This window comes from Heterodontus francisci, chromosome 35 (assembly GCF_036365525.1).
Source record: "Heterodontus francisci isolate sHetFra1 chromosome 35, sHetFra1.hap1, whole genome shotgun sequence".
Classification (NCBI taxonomy): domain Eukaryota; kingdom Metazoa; phylum Chordata; class Chondrichthyes; order Heterodontiformes; family Heterodontidae; genus Heterodontus; species Heterodontus francisci.
The window spans coordinates 52,188,866-52,209,625 of NC_090405.1; the positions used below are offsets into that span (position 1 = coordinate 52,188,866).

General features: G+C 46.2%; 2 protein-coding genes across 4 annotated transcripts in view; one reads left to right on the top strand and one right to left on the bottom strand.

Annotated features, from left to right (window-relative positions):
* The window catches only part of LOC137350700 (calcium and integrin-binding protein 1-like), a 15,610-nt gene extending 13,578 nt beyond the window's left edge, over window positions 1-2,032 (top strand). For all 3 annotated transcript variants that reach the window (XM_068015591.1, XM_068015590.1, XM_068015592.1), the window contains exons 7-8: window positions 891-979; window positions 1,712-2,032. In XM_068015591.1, the coding sequence (XP_067871692.1) occupies window positions 891-979; window positions 1,712-1,733 (111 nt within the window). In that variant the 3' untranslated portion in view covers window positions 1,734-2,032. The remainder of the gene's footprint in view (window positions 1-890; window positions 980-1,711) is intronic.
* Window positions 365-20,237, bottom strand: rccd1 (RCC1 domain-containing like). The gene is made up of 8 exons (XM_068015587.1): window positions 19,901-20,237; window positions 15,304-15,537; window positions 13,016-13,169; window positions 11,454-11,575; window positions 10,077-10,196; window positions 8,203-8,382; window positions 6,651-6,680; window positions 365-6,178 (listed from the first exon to the last, which is right to left on the bottom strand). The coding sequence occupies exons 1-8, from the start codon at window positions 20,163-20,165 to the stop codon at window positions 6,030-6,032; spliced, it is 1,254 nt and encodes a 417-aa protein (XP_067871688.1). The 5' UTR covers window positions 20,166-20,237; the 3' UTR covers window positions 365-6,029.
* Between the last annotated feature and the right edge of the window lie 523 nt (window positions 20,238-20,760).

Genomic DNA, 20,760 nt, shown 5'->3' on the forward strand with positions numbered 1-20,760 from the left:
GATGGTGATGGCAAACACGAGGGGTCATAGCTTTAAGTTGAGGGGTGAAAGATATAGGACAGATGTCAGAGGTAGTTTCTTTACTCAGAGAGTAGTAGGGGCGTGGAACGCCCTGCCTGCAACAGTAGTAGACTCGCCAACTTTAAGGGCATTTAAGTGGTCATTGGATAGACCATATGGATGAAAATGGAATAGTGTAGGTCAGATGGTTTCACAGGTCGGCGCAACATCGAGGGCCGAAGGGCCTGTACTGCGCTGTAATGTTCTAATTCTAAAAGTAGTCAACCATGATTCTGGCTTCAAGACCCAGATTTTGTGTTACTGATGTCAAATTCCATTCTATGGAGTTATGGTATTTGTTTTATTTAATTTATATGCCATTCTGGGATTTATCCATTTCCATATGAAAATCACAAGTGTGTGACCTTGCCTGTGGTTAGATTTGACTCTTTTGTATAACGTAACAAGCCTAGTAACATGGACAGTGGTTGTGGGAGATTCAGACCATCCCATCTTTTTGACCAGTGGCAAGTAACAAATATTAGGATTAAAGACAAAATACAGCTTGCATTCAATGTGTAAGTAATCGTTTATTCTGTGAATAAAACACCAACCATCAGTACATTTAAAGTACTAGCTTCTTGTTCACTGATTAGCTGTTTGAGGGCTGCAGCATGATTGTGATGTTTAGATACTAACCTGGTGTGTTCCTTTAAGGCCATTGGGCAAAACGAACACATTCAGGTTAACTGTTGCTAGCTATAAATTTCAAGTTCTAGGTTGGAAAAATCCAGTATTACATAACTAGGTTTTGCCACTAACAGTGTCATGGGTCATGTCTGACCCTATACTTTAAAAAATATTCTAAATATACTTACTGCATCACCCAGATTTTGGAAGAATCCGATATTGATAAAGATGGGACTGTGAATCTCTCAGAATTTCAGCACGTCGTCTCCAGGTCACCTGACTTTGTGAGGTACAGTAAACAGAATGTAATGGCTCTTCTGCTTTCAGTAACACACATTTTAGCTGAAACCCAACTTAATCACATCTATAAACTGAGTGGGAGCACTAAATCAGATATGTGGTTTTTGAGAAATGGAATGCTATTGTAAATACCAAATCTAAATTCAACAAAGGACCAGATTCCATTTCTGGTGTGTGCTCATTAAACAGTATTGGGCCAACACTTCAGGAATTGTAATTAGTCTCTGCAGAAAAATGTCCATGTCCATGTGTGGTTGGTTACCTGTCAGGACACAAAGCTGATTTTTTTAAACACTCTCTGCCCAGTAGCAGCCTGAAAATAGAACACTTACTGTCCAATTTAAGCTGGTACCCTGATTCAATTATATCTATTGACTGAAGAAGAACACAGTTATGGTGGGGTTGGGTTGGAGTGCCTGCCTATTTGACATATCTCTGGTGATATGCACATCATATGACACACCTGAACCTCCAATCACCATTTTGAGGTCGATATGGAGCATGTGCTGCATTCTTTCCATCCATTTGTGGCAGGCGTTGTGCAGCCTAAGCAGGGGCTCAAAATGCCACAAAATAACTTTTATGGTGGGGCCAAGAGGAGCAATATCACCTTGCCACATCATGACGAATTGCTATACATAGCAATTATTAAAAGTTAAAATAGTTCAAGTTTCAGATTTCCTCCGCTATAGATTGTGATGAACTTTTATTTGCCTTTCAGTTCCTTTAAGATTGTCCTGTAAAATAATTGCAGATCATCTGTGATGGGAAAAGTCACATGACCTCCCCTGCAACTTTTGGCCGTGTGGAAAAGATCAACGTTCTCTTGATTCCAGCAACTGACTGTCTTTAATTTGTGGGGTGGGAGGAGCAGATCTTTAACTGGAAATTTTTAATCTATATCACAGCATCAATTTTTAAAGCCAGAGTTACAGTATTCAAAGTAATCATGTCTCAAAAATGATCAGGTTTATATTTTGTGGTTAGAATGCTTCCAATGACAAACTCATTTTTACTGTGAATAAAAGTATTTTCATCCTAAGCACTCACTGTACAGCTCATCAGTTTTAGCCACTAAAAATGTTTCAGAAGTCTAATTTCCTTCTCTTATTTTCCATTAAATTCCCCCTCACCCTCCATATTCTACAAAATGTATTACCCCCACTGACATCAGCTAACTTAGGCTAAATGGTGAACAAACAGTCTGGAAGCTGACAACTTCTCAAAGCCAATGCCAAAAGATTCTCAGATTTGTATTGCTACTGAACACACTGATGCTGTATACCTTGGGTTATAGTGCAGACAGAGTCTGGGAGAAAGCCGAATTCTGCAAGTATCACCTTGCCACATCAAACCAAATCAAAGAATTCAATGACAGCTGGGACAAGGAAATGCACCAATTACATCTCAACACAACCAGAATTGTTCCAAACTCCAAATACAGCCCCTGCAAAAATCCTAGAGGATAATGGATTGCAATCAGACACAACTTTCTTGGCCCAGCTAATTGTTACAGAGAGAATGTATCATCTCCTGGAGCCATCACCAACTGTATGGTCAGGAAAGCACTTGGGAGACAATGGCCATGGCAGCTGTGAAACTCAGCAAATTGTTGACGCTGGGCTAATTCTCAAACTGCTGGAAGCATAAAGTGAATTGTTCATAATGGTCTGCAAATCAGACACAGATCCTACTGATTGCCAGCCTGCTAAGCTGCTGGGAAAAGTCATCCCATTGTATCTTCAACTCAGGCCAGGGTTCAGGAGGAGAAGCACCGCTAGTGACAATTTGCTACAACTGTCAGAAAATATCCTCCAAGCCTTTATGAAGAGTGCATGATGATGTTCCTGGATGTGGAAAAGACTTTGCCATAGTTTAACAACATTCCTAGTGACTGTGCCCAATGGATATTGAATTTCCTGGCAAATCACACAATTGGCATCAAAAGGAACAATTTCCACTAGGTTTTGCTGAATGGTGGGAATGCCAGTTCCTGATTTTCGTCAATGACGTTTAACACCTGAACTGAGGATAGGACTTGCTCTCTCTCTTTGCCCTCCATGAACTCAGCTTCAGAATCATTTGGCTATCATGCCTGTGCCAGCTCTTTGAAACAGCAATTCACCTCATCCCACTCTTGCCCCTAGGCCTGCAAGTTTTCCCATTCATGTATATGTCAAATTCCCTGTTGAATCTGCTTCCACCAGCCTTGATTCAGATAAGCATCAGAGATGCATGGATAATCTGGAGGAATGAGCATGGCAATGAAGAATATCCCAACTCCAAACAAACAGTAGATGCTGGAAATACTCAGCAGGTCAGGCAGCATGTGTGGAGCGAGAAAGAGTTAACGTTTTAGATCTGTGATCTTTCAATAAGAACTCAGAATACAGACCGAAATTATTATGTGCTGTTTTGCAAAAGGAAAAAAAGTACAAGGAACGGGTTTGAGGACTCACTGTCAAGATCAGAAAACGGAGTGAGTTCAGCGGCATAACATTCCAGAGGAATATGGTTTTCACACAACACACTGCTGACATCACCACCTGTCAGTCAGAGTGGGACAAACTTGAGTCCTCTGTGGAATGAGGTGTGACACAGCCTGAGAATTTTCTTCAGACTGTACAAAGCCAACACTGGTCCAATCCTGGAGTACAGTATTTCAGCCCAGTACTCCAGGTCAACCACAAATTAAAAGGTAACAGGATCAAGAACCAAGCAATAAATGCAGCATATTACCACCCATGCTCAATCTGTCAACATCAAACAATGGAAGAAAAGCTTCAAATACTCAAACATGCACAAGGCAAGGACTAATCATCACATATGTTGATAGAGGAAGGCGGCAAAACCCACCCTTGTACATTCGCAGCAGACGCAGACTATGGCACCATCTAATCTCAGGGATTTCTTTAGCAGGAGTCAGGGGCAATTAAATCTACACACCAGTTGAATAACTGTTACAAAATCCAGTATCGGATGTGAAAATGGCACAAGCTTTGGGCTGTCAGTAAAGTCAGCATTGTGCACAAACAGAGAAGGAAGGAGTTTTTAAAATTCATTTCATGGAACATGGGCATCGCTGGCAATGCCAGCATTTTTTGCCCATCCCCAATTGCCCTTGAGAAGATGGTGGTGAACCAGCTTTTTGAACCGCTGCAGTCCACAGGCTGGGTAAAAAGAGCTCAAAGAATGGATTCAGCCCACAAACCATCATCATCTCTATAAATATGCTTACAAACTAATCTGCAGAAAAGTTAAAACTTTTTAATAAGTCAACCAAAAATGAATTTCATAAGAACTAGGAGCAGGAGTAGGCCGTCCGGATCCTCGAGCCTGCTCCGCCATTCAATAAGATCATGGCTGATCTTTTCGTGGACTCAGATCCACTTACCCGCGCTCCCACCGTATTCCTTTATTGTTCAAAAAGATATCTACCTTAGCTTTAAAGACGTTTACTGAAGAAGCGTCAACTACTTCACTGGGCAAGGAATTCCATAGATTAACAACCCTCTGGGTGAAGAAGTTCCTTCTTAATTCAGTCCTAAATCTGCTCCCGCTAATCTTGAGGCTATGCCCTCTTGTCCTAGCTTCACCTGCCAGTGGAAACATCCTCTCTACTTGTATCTTATCTATTCCCTTCATGATTTTATATGTTTCTATAAGATCCCCCCTCATTCTTCTGAACTCCAATGAATATAATCCCAATCTACTCAGTATCTCCTCATAAGCCAACCCCCTCAACTCTGGAATCAACCTAGTGAACCTCCTCTGCACCCTCTCCAGTGCCAGTATATCCTTTCTCAAGTAAGGAGACCAAAACTGCACACAGTACTCCAGGTGCGGCCTCACCAGTACCTTATAGAGCTGCAACATAACCTCTCTGCTTTTAAACTCAATCCCTTTAGCAATGAAGGACAAAATTCCATTTGCCTTCCTAATTACTTGCTGTACCTGCAGACCAACCTTCTGCGATTCATGCACAAGGACACCTAGGTCCCTCTGCATAGCAGCATGCTGCAACTTTTTACCATTCAAGTAATAATCCTTTTTACTGTTACTCCTACCGAAATGAATGACTTCACATTTATTAACATTGTATTCCATCTGCCAGACCTTTGCCCACTCACTCAATGTATCTATGTTCCTCTGCAAAGTTTCACAGTCATCTGCACATTTTGCTCTGCCACTCATCTTAGTGTCATCTGCAAACTTTGACACCCTACACGTGGTCCCGAACTCCAAATCATCTATATAAATTGTAAATTGTATTAGTTTAGTTTTAATTATAACTGTATGTATTTCTATTGTTATAAAATACTTAATTTTAATATTGTGCAATAGGGGTCAGACATTAAGAGCTGGGATAGAAATAAAGGCAAGTTGAACAGATAGGTTTTGAGGATGCTTTTGAAAAGAGATGAGGCAAGATGGAGGGATGGATAGTGAGGAAATGAGAGTAGACAGAGTTGGAATATTACAACAGCATACATGTGAAAGGGAACGGTCTGGCAGGTAATCTGACCTGTACGCAATGCCTGCTGCATCAATAGGAACCAAGAAGTTAACAAAGGCTCCAAAATATTGTTGTCTTTTAGAAGCATCTTCTGATCCTAATGAGTTGCTTCATATCAGTAATGTTGTTCTGATACTGATGCAAAGTTTTATGTTTGGGAAATTTCCTCTTCCTGGAAGTGCAAACTCGTGCAGGGTCACCCCTATGGCCATTCTTCTCAAAAGTCAAGATAAAAATTGTCAAACTAATTTTTTCCACAGAAGGAATCACAATCCTGCCTGCATCAGACATCTGGACAAGTGCAGTTTCAAATACAGGCCACCCAAAAACAACACAGTAGCAGGATACATAGCCCACTTTGTGCCCTTCCGAACTCATGAGCACCGATTAGGAATCAAAACCAACGATTCCAGTTAATATGGTTCAGTACGACACAATTACTCACTAAGCCACTGTGCTGATTTTTCATATGATCTTAAAAACCCATATTCCAGTGATTCTGAGAACACAATTCATCCAAGGTTTAAAGTTCTTCCTGTTGTGCAAACACAAAAGTGTTCCACGGTCCACAGACAACATCAAGAACAGAAAGATGGTTTTGTGTGAAGTACTCAACAAGCCTTGGAAGATCAGAACTATCAGCTTGTCCATGGCCAAGTTGTCCATAGTTACCTGGAAAATGTAAACAAATAATCTGTAAAACTTACTGTGGAACTTGTATACTTGCATCCATACAGCACCACATCACAATGGAGTCTCAAGGTGCTTCACTCAGAAATTGTTTTTGAAGTATAGTAACTGTTATGTAGGAAAATACAGCTGACATTTTACACCAGAAACATCCCACAATCCACCACTGAGATGAATAACAATTAGTCCATTTGATTTGGCGATGGTTGGGCTGAAGGACACAAGGAGAGCTGCACATTCATTAAATAGTGCCAGGGCATCTTCAACATATGTCAGAACAGTAAACAGGAACTGATTCGAAAGAAAGCATTTAAAACAATACAACTCAGTACTACACGAGTGGCAGGCTAGATAAGGGCTCAAACTCTCAATCTTCTAGTCCAGAGAATACCACCAACAGAATCAAAAACACTAAAACTTGTTCAAATCAAGAGTCTATTTGATTAATACTTACCCCAGCCCCAGGTGAAGAGCTTACCTCCCTCTGGAAAAGAGGGAAAATAACAAGGTTTAATAGTCAACACTAAAGTAATGTCAAAGTTACTTAGGAACACACAGACATAAAATGGGAAGACTATGCCATATTTTGCCAAGTCCACACATATATAGATGGTCAAACGGCAGTTCAAGTTCTAAGGTTTGCTAGTGATGAAATCATCAAAGATCGTAATAATTTCGATAACCAACACCTCCACATCTTAAAAGAAATGAAAATAAATCAACTTTTCTTTTTAATAATCAGATTAATGTTCCTTGATTTATTCTGTAGAAATTCCTAGACAGTGTACTCAAATAACAAGACCCAGGAGCTTTACTGAAATTGCTGCTACTGTTTACAACAGACACAATAGTGCCAGAAACACAGAGCGTGTCAGCTTCTGAAGACAGGTTAATTTCCGAACATTAATTAGGTTTTCTCATTTCAGTCCTGTTATGTATTTCTAGCACGCTGTTTTCAATTTCACTCAGTTTAACTCCTGGAATGAAGGAATTGTCTTATGAGGAAAGGTTGAGCAGGTTGGACCTACACTCCTTGGAGTTCAATAGAATGAGAGGTGATCTTATTGAAACATAGAAAATTCTGAGGGGGATTGACAGGGTAGACACTGAGAGGATGTTTCCCCTTGTGGTTGAATTTAGGGGACAAAGTTCCAGAATAAGAGGTCTCCTATTTAAGACTGAGATGAGGAGGAATTTCTTCTCTCTGAGAGTCGCTAATCTTTGGAATTCTCTACCCCAGAGAGTTGTGGAGACTGGGTCATTGAAGATATTCAAGGCCGAATTAGACAAATTTTTGAACTACAGGGAGTCAGGGTTTTGGGGAACAGGCAGGAAGATGGAGTTGAGGCCAAGATCAGATTAGCCATGATCTTATTGAATGGTGGAGCAGGCTAGAGAGGCTGTATGGCCTATTCCTGTGCCTGTTTCTTATGTTCTTATTTCTAATTTTCAGCTTTCTCTTTTTGGGATAGATTTTCTGCTCACTATTAATGGTGTGTGAAACTGAAATCATGTTATCTTCAAAACGACAATCTGGTAAATATATTACAGGAGACCCAAATCTCAGTCAGGAATGACATCAAGAACCCTCCACAGCTAGAGTTTACCATCTCATCTGGACAGTATGGAAGGAACAGGGCAAACTGGATTGAGGAAAGCACTCTTTCTGGCCAAGGAATGGCAGCAAAAGTCCATGGATCTATTATTCAGATAGATTCTTTAACTTGTCCACTGAGGAACGCTATGTGATTAAGGGTGGGAATAGACTTAAAGAGAGCAAAGACCTCTGATACAGTCACAATCTAAAATCTCAGCTCTACAGCTAAGACCCATCACTTCTAATATTAAAATTCTACATCAACACAACTTTAAAGTGACTAATTATACAACGGAGCTCAGTGGGTTACACACTGAGGAAACTATCAAAAAAAAAAAGTTCAGTTCAGACTGGTCTACCATTCTCAATAAAACCAGTCTACTGTCTCTCCATGCCTCTTGATACGTACTGGTGATGGCCGCAGTATGTCGTGACCCACAGCTGACCTTGCTGACTTCCAACTCCTCTGGTAAATCCACCAGTGCAGGAAATGCTTGGATTGAGATGAACACATTCAGATCTTCCCCGGCTGCTTCTTTATTTGTGGATTTTATAATCATGTCACATGCAGCACTCAGGGTCGGTGTGCCTGTGTGCAAAATTAAAGTTAGAGATTAAGCTCAACATCAACATGCAAACACCAGCCAACCCTTACAAACACTGAATATTTATTGCTGTTTAAAATAAAATAACTGCTTACATTAAAAGTGATGCCCAGTTAATGTTACTGAACCACATCAAATGAAAACACATAAGAGTAATTTGCCAGTTCCCAATGATGCTCAATCTGTCTCATTTCTATGATGGAGCAGATTCTATAACAACTACATGACTATTAGTATCACAAATATGTAGTTGTTCTAAATAATATTAGCACTATTCTCCACGTGCTAATCTCTCACATGCAGTTAGTGTAAAACTTTGCAGCATCTGCGGGAAAACCATATTGCCACATTATTGTTGTGTCGAGACATGCTGAGAGCTCAGCCCACCCACAATTTGACTTAAAAGGGCTGGCACAATAACAAATGTTGTTGCGAACCTTTGGTCCAAAGCAGAGAGAAATCACCATCCTGGAGGAGTTTTGCTACTTCCAATGGCAACAGTGACTGCCTCAGATGCTGCACCTACCGTTGGAGGCAATCCTGTAATGTAAAGGGGCATGATGGATCTAGGTTAGCAGATATTAAAATCTGTTGGACAGTTGGACATGGATGGCTTGGTTGGGTAAGGCAGCAAGTAGCTGAACCATATGGGTCAGAGAGGTTTTAGCATTGACAGTCAATTGATTAAGTTAGCTAATGCAACAGTAGTAGGGAGGCTACAATTGCTCTCAGTGTTCCTATGTTTGGGAAGAGGAAGATTCCTGGATTCGATCAAGCAACCCCTGCTGGAAATGCACATGCCCACATCAGATGAGGGCAGGATCAGGCTCAGCTGTGATGCATCACACAACCAAACTGCTGAAATGTACTGCTTAAGCTCAAGAATAATCACTCAGGTAAGGTGCCGAAGGGCAACAGGCACACAAGAAACAGTATCCCTACAAAAATCTTCAGCAGAGAGAAGAATGCTGGAAAAAAAGATAATACTGTGAACTGACATAATTAAAATGCAGTTTGCTGAAAAAAAAAACTATTTGTTCTGCTAAATCCCTTGTTATCATGATAAAAAAAGTAATTCATGGTGCTGACCATTCCATGATAAACAGTGTAAACTCTTTCTAAGCTGCTGTGTTAGAAGGTTTTAAGGAACAGTTTCAACGAAAAGTACAATTAACAACATATTGTTTCTTTTATTATTAAAAGGTCACATAAGGCTTAATGAACATACACCACATTTCTGCATGGTAATTTTATGTAATGGGAAACCTATACGCACAAAGTTTTCACACTGCAAAATGAGTATACCACCTCACAGAAAGGTCACTTCAGCTACACTGGGAGGGAAAGGGGAATATGAAACAATCAGAGATAATATTTTCCTCCATCTGTTAGTGAAGAGCTCACACTGACTTTATCAATGACATTAGCAAAGTAGTAAAATATACCTGCTTGCGTGAAATAACTAGCTGTTCAAAATTAGTAAAGGGACCGAGCCAGTCTCTGCACCACACACAGAACAAACATTTTTTTTCGGTTGCACTACACAACAGTATTTATCTAGGGTGCATAGTACCAATGTAATATACAGAATATATAGCATGGTATGGACAAATCCTATGCGTTCTTGTTGAAAACATTCTTACTTTTGAGAGCAACACAACAGTTTAAATCTCCTTACCCTCTCCGGAGAGCCCCTCCAGCTGACAGGGTTTCTGATGCGTCGCTACTGAATGCGATTTTGTTGGTAGTCCCAACTGCCCAGACTCATTCCATCCCCACACATACAGGTCTCCAGCTGCTAATGATTTTAGAAAAGAAAACACAAGGTCTAATCACGTTATCATTAAATACATTGCTAAACCAGACTTGTATATTTAACTGATGGCAGATGTTGGTAAACATCTAGCTATTATAATAGTTCTGCTTTAGATTCCTGTGGTTTCTCAGTTATTGAGAGAGTGGTACCTCACTCTATGGTACATAATGGGTCCTTTACAAATTACTTTTAGAAACTGTTATCATTGGATTAAATGCCAAGTGTTGTATACTGGTCAATCCTTGCTCTGTCCCAAGTTAGCTGATCCTAGTAAAGTCACCAGATGGATCCCTGAGGGAAAAGGAGCCAGGGTTTCTACTCCTGATCGCGATCTTGAGATTACTGCTATAAAATGTCTACCTCTCGACATTCAGATAAGGACAAGATCAGGCTCAGCTGTGATGCCTTCTTTAGATGAGTAACCTGCTGTCACTCAATGTCTAGGCTCACAAAGAATACCCACTTGGACAAGGTACCAAGGCGCAGGTAGTGCTTGCAGGAAAGGCAAGGAGGAGAAACTGGAGGAAAAGCTATTTTGGCACAGCCTACTAAATGTTACAGGTGTTCTATCTCAGATAGTCAGACGGTGAAGACTGAAACTGGAGCCTAATCTCTACACACATATAAGCATTTATTTACAGAGGTGCACATTGCAGACATACACCTCCTAACCCAACAACCACAGTTTCATTCTGCTCCTATATATGAGCACAAGTGAATCCTCAGTTAATGTCCATCAACTGAATACAATTAAACAATTAACATACAATTAACAAGAGGGTCTGCCATCTGGGCATGGGGAAAAGTACACTTTATCAGAGGCAGTAGTGGGGATATTGAAATAAAAACAGAAAGTGCTGGAAATACTCAGCAGGTCAGGCAGCATCTGTGGAGAGAGAGAAACAGTGTTAACTTTTCAGGTTTGTGACCTTTCATCACAACTGGCAAAGGTCACAGACCTGAAACATTAACCGTGCTTCTCTCTCCACAGATGTTGCCAGACCTGCTGAGTATTTCCAGCACTTTCTGTTTTTATTTCAGATTTCTAGCATCGGCAGTGTTTTGCTTTTATTTTAGTGAGGATATTGATGAAGTTTCCCGACGGAGAAGATAAACGCCACACAATCATTTTCCTTCAGTATGGCAGCAGATACAGTTTTGGAGAATTGTGTATTAGGGGAATATCAGAATCTGCAAATATAACTGCAAATAAGTTGGTGTTGCAGTGACGAACCTTACCACTTGCACTCACGGAATGCCAGGTCCCAGCTGCTACTTCAGCCATTGCCAGCCCATGTAATGCCTCCACAATACGTGGCTCTGCTTCATCTTCAACGCTACCATGTCCTAACTGACCATGCCTGTAAAAATAACACATTACGGAAAAATAAGCATTGTTAGATATTTACAACAACCTCAAGTTCTTTATACCTTCAACAAAGTAAATGTCCCAAGAGGCTTCACAGAGGAGAAACAGACAACAGTAGTGGGAGTGTTAGGCGACTAACAACATAGTAGAAAAAGTAAATGCTGAGGATGCTTTTAAAGGTGGAAGAATTAGAAGAGTGGAAGCGTTTAAAAAGTAGGGTTGAAATAGCTGAGAGAATGGAGGGGAGAGATGTGTATTCTATCAGATTTACCACAGGATGTCATCAATGGCATTTTAAAAGATGACATGTGCAGGGATGCCAAATCAGCTCCACGTCAACACCAAACATTTTACTAACTGAAAGAAAATCAATTTTTAAAATCCTTTTTGCAATATCCTCTCTCCCCTCTTGAAGTTGCTGCTATACTTTGCTACTGGTGGTCACTGCCCTCCAGCACCTTACCTGTGGCCACTTTTCATGTGCGAGTCTGGATAACGAATGTCAGCAGGTACAGCCAAGTCTAATCCTGCCAAAATGCGTGCATTTTCCAAAAGGATATTAAGTGGATATTAATTCCACAGGAGTGGAACCCTGGCCCAAGGGTAGTAATCCCAATGGTAACGTCCAGCTGTCCTGGTCGTGATCAACCATAATTATAGGCAGTTTATGTCATGTTATCAGCATATTTCAGATGTGAAATTATTGTGAGATAGCTACTTTTAAGCTTGCTACAGTCAAAACTACACAGTCCTCTGCTAATCTTTGTCCAATTTGTATGCCACTGCTGCTGAGATCAGGGTATGACCAGGTTTCCAGAGGTCCTGTCAAAATGATCCCGGTCAAATAGTACTGAGTACTTAATGCACAGAAAAAAATAATTAATATTCAATCAGATAGCATCGAGAATGAAATCTGGAGTAATGAGGAATTGAAATAATGGTTTGAAAGATAAAGCAGAACTGATTTTAAAGATAATAAAATCAAAATGAAGTAAATGGGAAGTTTTATTCAATGACCAGGACAATTTTCAGAAAATCTAGTCACTACCACTGAATTTGAAACTTTAATATCCAAGACAACAACATGCATTTATGTAGCACCATTAATGTAGTAAAACTGCCCAAGAGACAAAATTGACACTGAGCCACATTAGGAGATTATTTTGCATTAGCCTGTTATGAGCAGCAATGAGAGAGGAGACTTTCACCATCTGGCTGTGTTCAAATTGAGGTGACAAACAGTATTTTAACTCATGTGGGTGCCACACTGGTCCCTTGGGAACAGATACAAAAATACATTCTCAAGTGACTAGATTCAAGCCAACAGTTTCATTACTACTGGATCCTTTAATGACTGTATACATTGAGGTCACAATCCACAACATGGCTCAATTATAAAACAGCGTACACATAATTAAAGGATAAATCTTACCGTCCTGAGCCCCAGGAATACACTGTCCAATCAAAGCTCAGTAGGAGAGCATGCTCAGTGCCAAGTACCAGCTTTCTTGCACAAAGCTGTGGTGACAATGGTTTATAAAATGGAGGAGCTGTATTAACATAACCATCAGGGACCAGTGGAAGTGCTGAGTGGGGGGAAAAGAGAGAGAGAAAGAGAAAGTAAGTGTTTTACCTCCACCATTCCCTGGTAATTAAAGGAATTACATAAGGCAGCACTGAGTCATTTAGAGAAGACCCAAGATTCCGGGTCTGCTGAATTAACAAATTAATCTGGACGTGCTTCTGATGGCCTTTGTGACCCTGGGCTCGACAGTAGTAACTCAGCCCAAGTTCCCACTCTTGATCACTATCCAGCAATTCTTATTCTTAACACATAATAAAACTGAAAATGCATAAGTCTGTCAGCAATTGTAAAACAAAGTTAAGGTATTGGGTATTCTCTTTAAAGATACTGAGAGATCTGCCACATTTTCCCAGCATGTTCTGGTTTTGCTCCTGCTTCTTAATTTAGGGGCAGCGAGGCGAAGTGCAGCACCCCTACCATCTTGGAATAGAATCAGAGACTGTCAGGGCTACAAGACCTGTCAACCTCAGCCAAGCATCTAACCAGCAAGCTACATCAGTCAGCTTCAATTTTCTTTTCAATGGGTAAATTAATGTTGATGCATAAATCAGTCCTACACCATGTGTAATCAGAGGAGAACTTTAACTCATATACTATGATTTACATTGAGGTAGATACACATCACCGCTCAGTGCTCCCTCTACTCAAAAGCTCCTATTTAATTGTGTTTACTCACTATAGGAAGGCCAACTCTGCAGTATGAACTGTGTAGGATATTACAACATTTGTACAGCAGAATCAAGTTCATTGTTGAGCATGTTTATACAGCTGCTGTACTATGAGATTATAAGGAAGTGAATACCAACTCCTCTACCACAAATAGAGTTTAAATGTTGTCCTGAGCTGCAGGATTTTCTGCTGGCTGCAGTACAGTGTACCCAGTTTACAGCTACAGGAATAATGACAGAAATATACACATCATACTACGTTAGTTCTGAATAAATAAACTGTTTTTCCCCCGTGTCCTGACATGCACTATACCTATGAATATCAATCTAGTCAGAAAGCACTCACTTACCATTGAGTTTTATTTAGAAACACTCAAACAATTTAGCTAGTATGATTGTTGTAAGGCAATGTTATTCACTAACTGTGCTAAGGGTCACAATTTTATCAGTGAATTACTTAAGAACTGCTCCGTCAAATGCTTTATTACAAATGACAGGGCAAAGGTCTGCACCTGCGATCTTCCAGTTATCAAATCCTGATTTCAGTTATGTCACTATGGAGGCCAGTCACCTCCCCACAGAAAAGAGAGAGAAAACAAAATTAACAGCTCGATTATACAGTATCACTTTAATACAGGGGCTTCATTCACTACAGACGCTGGGACAGGCCTGCCTCTTTTTTGATGATGATGTAATAATTTTCAATCCTAAGCTCAGGCAACACAACAAAAGTTTAAAGGTCATGAACAGACGGCAAAAGACACAAGGAGCAGCAAGTCTCTGACAGCCGTACTGCAAGCACCTGTGATGTAAGCATTAACAGATGTTTATTACTTCAATGAAATAAACTTGAGAGGTTACATGAAGGTGTGAATCAGCACCATCCAATTCCAATGACCAACATTCCACCTCAAATCTCTCCACTAGACTAACTAAATGTTAATAACTTTTAATGTGAGATACCCATTTGAAAATTCAAGACACTTAGAAAAATTTAGGTACAAGACAAGAAGCTCTGGCTACAAGAGTCTAATAGCTCAGCTGGTTACAATAATAAACAGCTCAGCTACACAGGCTGGAAAGCTCAATCCCATTTGTGCTGAGTGAGTTGATCTCAGCTGGTTGGGGGTATTACAATTGACTTCAATTTTATTGCCTGTAACAGAAAAGAAAAACTAGGCACGGTTAGAAAATAAAATCAGTCAGGGTCCCTGCATCAAATCCTGTAACTGTATCTAGAAGGGTATATGTGGATGCGGGACAATCAGGCTCAGTTGCAATCCCCACCTCCAACTGACACTGTCATGTGGGCAAGTACTGGAAAGGTACTGGCACCTGTGCAAACATACACAATAAGGAATCAATAGCCTGGGAGGGCAAAACATGTGGGGTTAAAAAAACAAAGGAGTGGAACAATAGGATTAGGGTGGGGGTGAAGGCTCTACATTGCATTTTAATTTACTGTACCTGCATTCGGCCTCTCCCCCTCCTTCAACTGCTTCATCCAAGTCACATCAGCCGTAGTCCCTCCAGTACAGAGAGTTTGGATATCCCGGCATTCCACTCTGTCCTGCCACAACATTAGCAAGTATTTCTCAGAGGACAGGATGTCTGTGCAACCTTGATGGCCTTGGCTATGAATGCACACCTGATGCCAAGGGCGATCACCAACAAAACCACAGATATAAACAGATCCATCATCTGAAACAAAACTGAAACAAAGTCAATGAGATGGAACTTGTTCTGTGGGCTTTATTTTGATTTGAGTAGAACGGACCATAAAATTACTCAGTGATACAAATCAATAAACCTGTACTTTTTCCTCTCCTGAAGGTACTGGTCCCAGATACTCTGTTCAAAGGGCCATACTTCATCTTGATAGAAGCACTGCTCTTTCTAACACAGGTGCAATTTGCCAAACAGACTTTTGTGCTGCAAATTCTGAGATGCAGGAAACAGTGAGTTTTGACAAGCTATTTCAAGACTGAAACTGATGGATTTTGTTAGTTATGCGTATCAAGGGATATGGAGTAAAAACACCATCCCTAGGTATGTCCTGTCCCACTGGCAGGGCAGACTCATCAGATGGCACAGTAATATAGCTGGGAGGCAGTTGCCCTGGGAGTCCTCAACATCGAATCCAGTCCCTATGAAGTCTCATGGCATCAGATCAAACACAGGCCAGAAAACCTCCTGCTGATTACCATCTACTGCCCTCCCTCAGTTGGATCAGTACTCCTCCATGTTGAACACTACTTGGAGGAAATATCAAGTGTAGCAAGGACACCTAATGTACTCTGGGTGACTTCAATGTCTATCACCGAGACTGGCTCAGTAGCACCACTACTGGCCAAGCCTTGAAGGAGATAGCTACCGGACTAGTTTGCAGCAGGTGTTAAGAGAACCAACAGGAGGGAAAAATCCTATTTGACCGCATTCTCACCAATCTATCAGTTGTAAATGCATTTGGCTATGAAACAGTCCTTTGGACACAAAGTCCTGTCTTCATTTGAGGATGCTCTCTATCATGTTGTGTTGCACGACCACCATGCTAAATGAGACAGATTCTGAACTGATCTAGCAACTCACAACTGGACATCCATGAGCAACTGTGGGCCATCAGCAGCAGCAAAATTGTATTCAACCACAATCTGTAAACTCATGGTCTAGCACATCCCTCACTCAACCAGTACCATCAATCCAAGCTACCAACCCTGGTTCAATGAAGAGTATGCCAGAAGCAGAATCAGGTGTACCTGAAAATGAGGTGCGACGCCAGAGCTACGCGATCTCACAACCGACAGATCAGATCAAAGCTCTGCAGTCCTACTACATCTAGTTATGAATGGTGGTGGACAATTAAAAGCTAACCAAAGGAGGAGGCCATCCAAAATGATGGCAGAGCCCATTATGAGTGCAAAAGACAGAGCAAGTATGTCCTTCCTTAGGCAAAGAGACCAAAACTGCACATGGTACTCCAAGTGTAGTCTCACCAAACCCAAAAACATAGCTAGGCTTCTTTACGCTTGTACTCCCACCCCTTGCAATAAAATGTGATTCGTGTACAATCCACTTAGGTTCCTCTAAATACAGTTACTCACCATTTAAAAAAAATTCTGCTTTTCTATCTTTCCTTCCAAAATGGTTAACTTCACACTTCCCTACAATAGAATTCATCTGCCACGTTCTTGCCCACTTACCTGAGACACGCGTACACTCAGATAAAAGCAAAATACTGCGGATACTGGAAATCTGAACTAAAAACAGGAAGTGCTGGAAATACTGAGCAGGACTGGCAGCATCTGTGGAGAGCATCTCCAACTCAATTGCATATTTACTCACCTGAGTGGTCACACTCATCTAAAGGGTGGACACTCACCTGAAATTCCCACTCACGTTGGACACGCCCTCCTCACATAGGACACACTCCCCTCACCTGGGACTCAGTCGCTCCCTCACTGGGGACTCATGGTCTCGCCCCTCACGTGGAACTCACGGCTTCCCCCCCTTACCTGGGGGACACGGCCACCCCCCCGCCCCCTCACCTGGGAGACACAGCCACACCCCGCCCCCTCACTTGGGGGACACGGCCACCCCCCCGCCCCCTCACCTGGGGGACACGGCCACCCCCCGCCCCCTCACTTGGGGGACACGGCCATCCCCCCCCGCCCCCTCACTTGGGGGACACGGCCATCCCCCCCCGCCCCCTCACCTGGGGGACACGGCCACCCCCCGGCCCCTCACCTGGGGGACACGCCCGTCCCCTCACCTGGGGGACACGGCCGTCCCCCCTCCCCTCACCTGGGGGACACGGCCACCCCCCCCCCGCCCCCTCACCTGGGGGACACGGCCGTCCCCTCACCTGGGGGACACGGCCGTCCCCCCTCCCCGCACCTGGGGGACACGGCCACGCCCCCTCACCTGGGGGACACGGCCACGCCCTCACCTGGGGGACACGGCCACCCCCCCCGCCCCCTCACCTGGGGGACACGGCCGTCCCCCCTCCCCTCACCTGGGGGACACGGCCACACCCCCCGCCCCCTCACCTGGGGGACACGGCCACCACCTCCCCCGGGGGACACGGCCACACCCCCCTGCCCCCTCACCTGGGGGACACAGCCACCCCCCCCCCCGCCCCCTCACCTAGGGGACACGGCCAACCCCACCCCCCTCACCTGGGGGACACGGCCACCCCCACCCCCCTCACCTGGGGGACACGGCCACCCCCCCCCCGCCCCCTCACCTGGGGGACACGGCCGCCCCCCCACCCCGCCCCCTCACCTGGGGGACACGGCCATCCCCCGCCCCCTCACCTGGAGGACACGGCCATCCCCCCTCCACCCCCTCACCTGGGGGACACGGCCATCCCCTCACCTGGGGGACACGGCCACCCCCCCGCCCCTCACCTGGGGGACACGCCCGTCCCCTCACCTGGGGGACACGGCCGTCCCCCCTCCCCTCACCTGGGGGACACGGCCACGCCCACGCACCTGGGGGACACGGCCACCCCCCCCCCGCCCCCTCACATGGGGGACACGGCCGTCCCCCCTCCCCTCACCTGGGGGACACGGCCACACCCCCCGCCCCCTCACCTGGGGGACACGGCCACTCCCTCCCCCGGGGGACACGGCCACACCCCCCCGCCCCATCACCTGGGGGACACGGCCACCCCCCCCCCACCCCCTCACCTGGGGGACACGGCCAACCCCACCCCCCTCACCTGGGGGACACGGCCAACCCCCCCCGCCCCCTCACCTGGGGGACACGGCCACGCCCCCTGACCTGGGGGACACGGCCACCCCCCCCCCCCCCCCGCCCCCTCACCTGGGGGACACGGCCGTCCCCTCACCTGGGGGACACGGCCACACCCCCCCGCCCCCTCACCTGGGGGACACGGCCACACCCCCCCGCCCCCTCACCTGGGGGACACGGCCACCCCCTCCCCCGGGGGACATGGCCACACCCCCCCGCCCCCTCACCTGGGGGACACGGCCACCCCCCCCCCCCCCCCGCCCCCTCACCTGGGGGACACGGCCGTCCCCTCACCTGGGGGACACGGCCAACCCCACCCCCCTCACCTGGGGGACACGGCCACCCCCCCCCCCGCCCCCTCACCTGGGGGACACGGCCGCCCCCCCCCCCCGCCCCCTCACCTGCGGGACTAGGCCACCCCCCCCGCCCCCTCACCTGGAGTACACGGCCACACCCCCCACCTGCGGGACAAGGCCACCCCCCCCGCCCCCTCACCTGGAGGACACGGCCACACCCCCCGCCCCCTCACCTGGGGGACACGGCCACCCCCTCCCCCGGGGGACATGGCCACACCCCCCCCGCCCCCTCACCTGGGGGACACGGCCACCCCCCCCCCACCCCCTCACCTGGGGGACACGGCCAACCCCACCCCCCTCACCTGGGGGACACTGCCAACCCCCCCCGCCCCCTCACCTGGGGGACACGGCCGCCCCCCCCCGCCCCCTCACCTGCGGGACACGGCCAACCCCACCCCTCTCACCTGGGGGACACGGCCAACCCCCCCCACCCGGGGGACAAGGCCACCCCCTCCCCCCCTCACCTGGAGGACACGGCCACACCCCCCACCCCCTCACCTGCGGGACAAGGCCACCCCCCCCACCCCCTCACCTGGAGGACACGGCCACACCCCCCCTCCCCTCACCTGGGGGACGGCCACACCCCCCGCCCCCTCACCTGGGGGACACGGCCACCCCCTCCCCCGGGGGACATGGCCACCCCCCCCCCGCCCCCTCACCTGGGGGACACGGCCACCCCCCCCCACCCCTGGGGGACACGGCCAACCCCACCCCCCTCACCTGGGGGACACGGCCAACCCCCCCCGCCCCCTCACCTGGGGGACACGGCCGCCCCCCCCCCGCCCCCTCACCTGGGGGACACGGCCAACCCCACCCCCCTCACCTGGGGGACACGGCCAACCCCCCCCACCCCCCTCACCTGGGGGACAAGGCCACCCCCTCCCCCCCTCACCTGGAGGACACGGCCACACCCCCACCCCCCCCCCTCAGGGACACGCCCCCTCACCTGTACTAACCAGTTAGATTCGCAGTGTGACTCCAGGCGGGACTAATCTTTATAACCAGGGAGCTCTCCACCGGGCAAGGCCTGCTGCCGCCTCTCTCCTCACTGTCCGTCTCAGCTCCCTCACTGCCCGAGGCCCAGCCCTCGGTTTTCCCCGGACTGCAGGCAGTCACCCTGCGGGGCTCCAGTAACATCCCGTCCGCTTCGCTCTCCCTCCGGTTAACAATCTGCCCGAATCGATTAAACCCGAAGCCAAACCAGTGGCCGGACGCCGCCATTCCCGGGCCGCCGGCAGCCGCGAAATTCAAAACCTCCAAACCGCACAGACTCAGCAACCGCTGCGCGGCAATCTGACCTCACTCCCAGCAACGCCCACACGGCAATCTGACCTCACTCCCAGCAACGCCCACACGGCAATCTGACCTCACTCCCAGCAACGCCCGCACGGCAATCTGACCTCACTCCCAGCAACGCCCGCACAGCAATCTGACCTCACTCCCAGCAACACCCACACGGCAATCTGACATCACTCCCTCTACACAGATATGAGGGGCCTCTTTGTGTGCCATAAACTTCTACCATGCTAAAAACATTTTTGAGCTTTTCTGGAGGATAAGGGGATAATGCCTTGCCTGCTGTGGTATTGAGCCATATACGTGATGCGCTGTCAGTGGAATAAGAAGTTCACTGAATCTCTTCCTGCATTGTGCAGCAGTTAAGTGGTGCAGGTTGCACTAACATCTCAGTCTATATGTAAGCTGAATACACCCAGCTCTCACTCATCACCACCTCTCTCGATTCTTCTACAGGCAGCACTGGCTGACAGAAAATTTCTACTAATTGAACATTAATGCTACTTGGCTTTTATTTAGG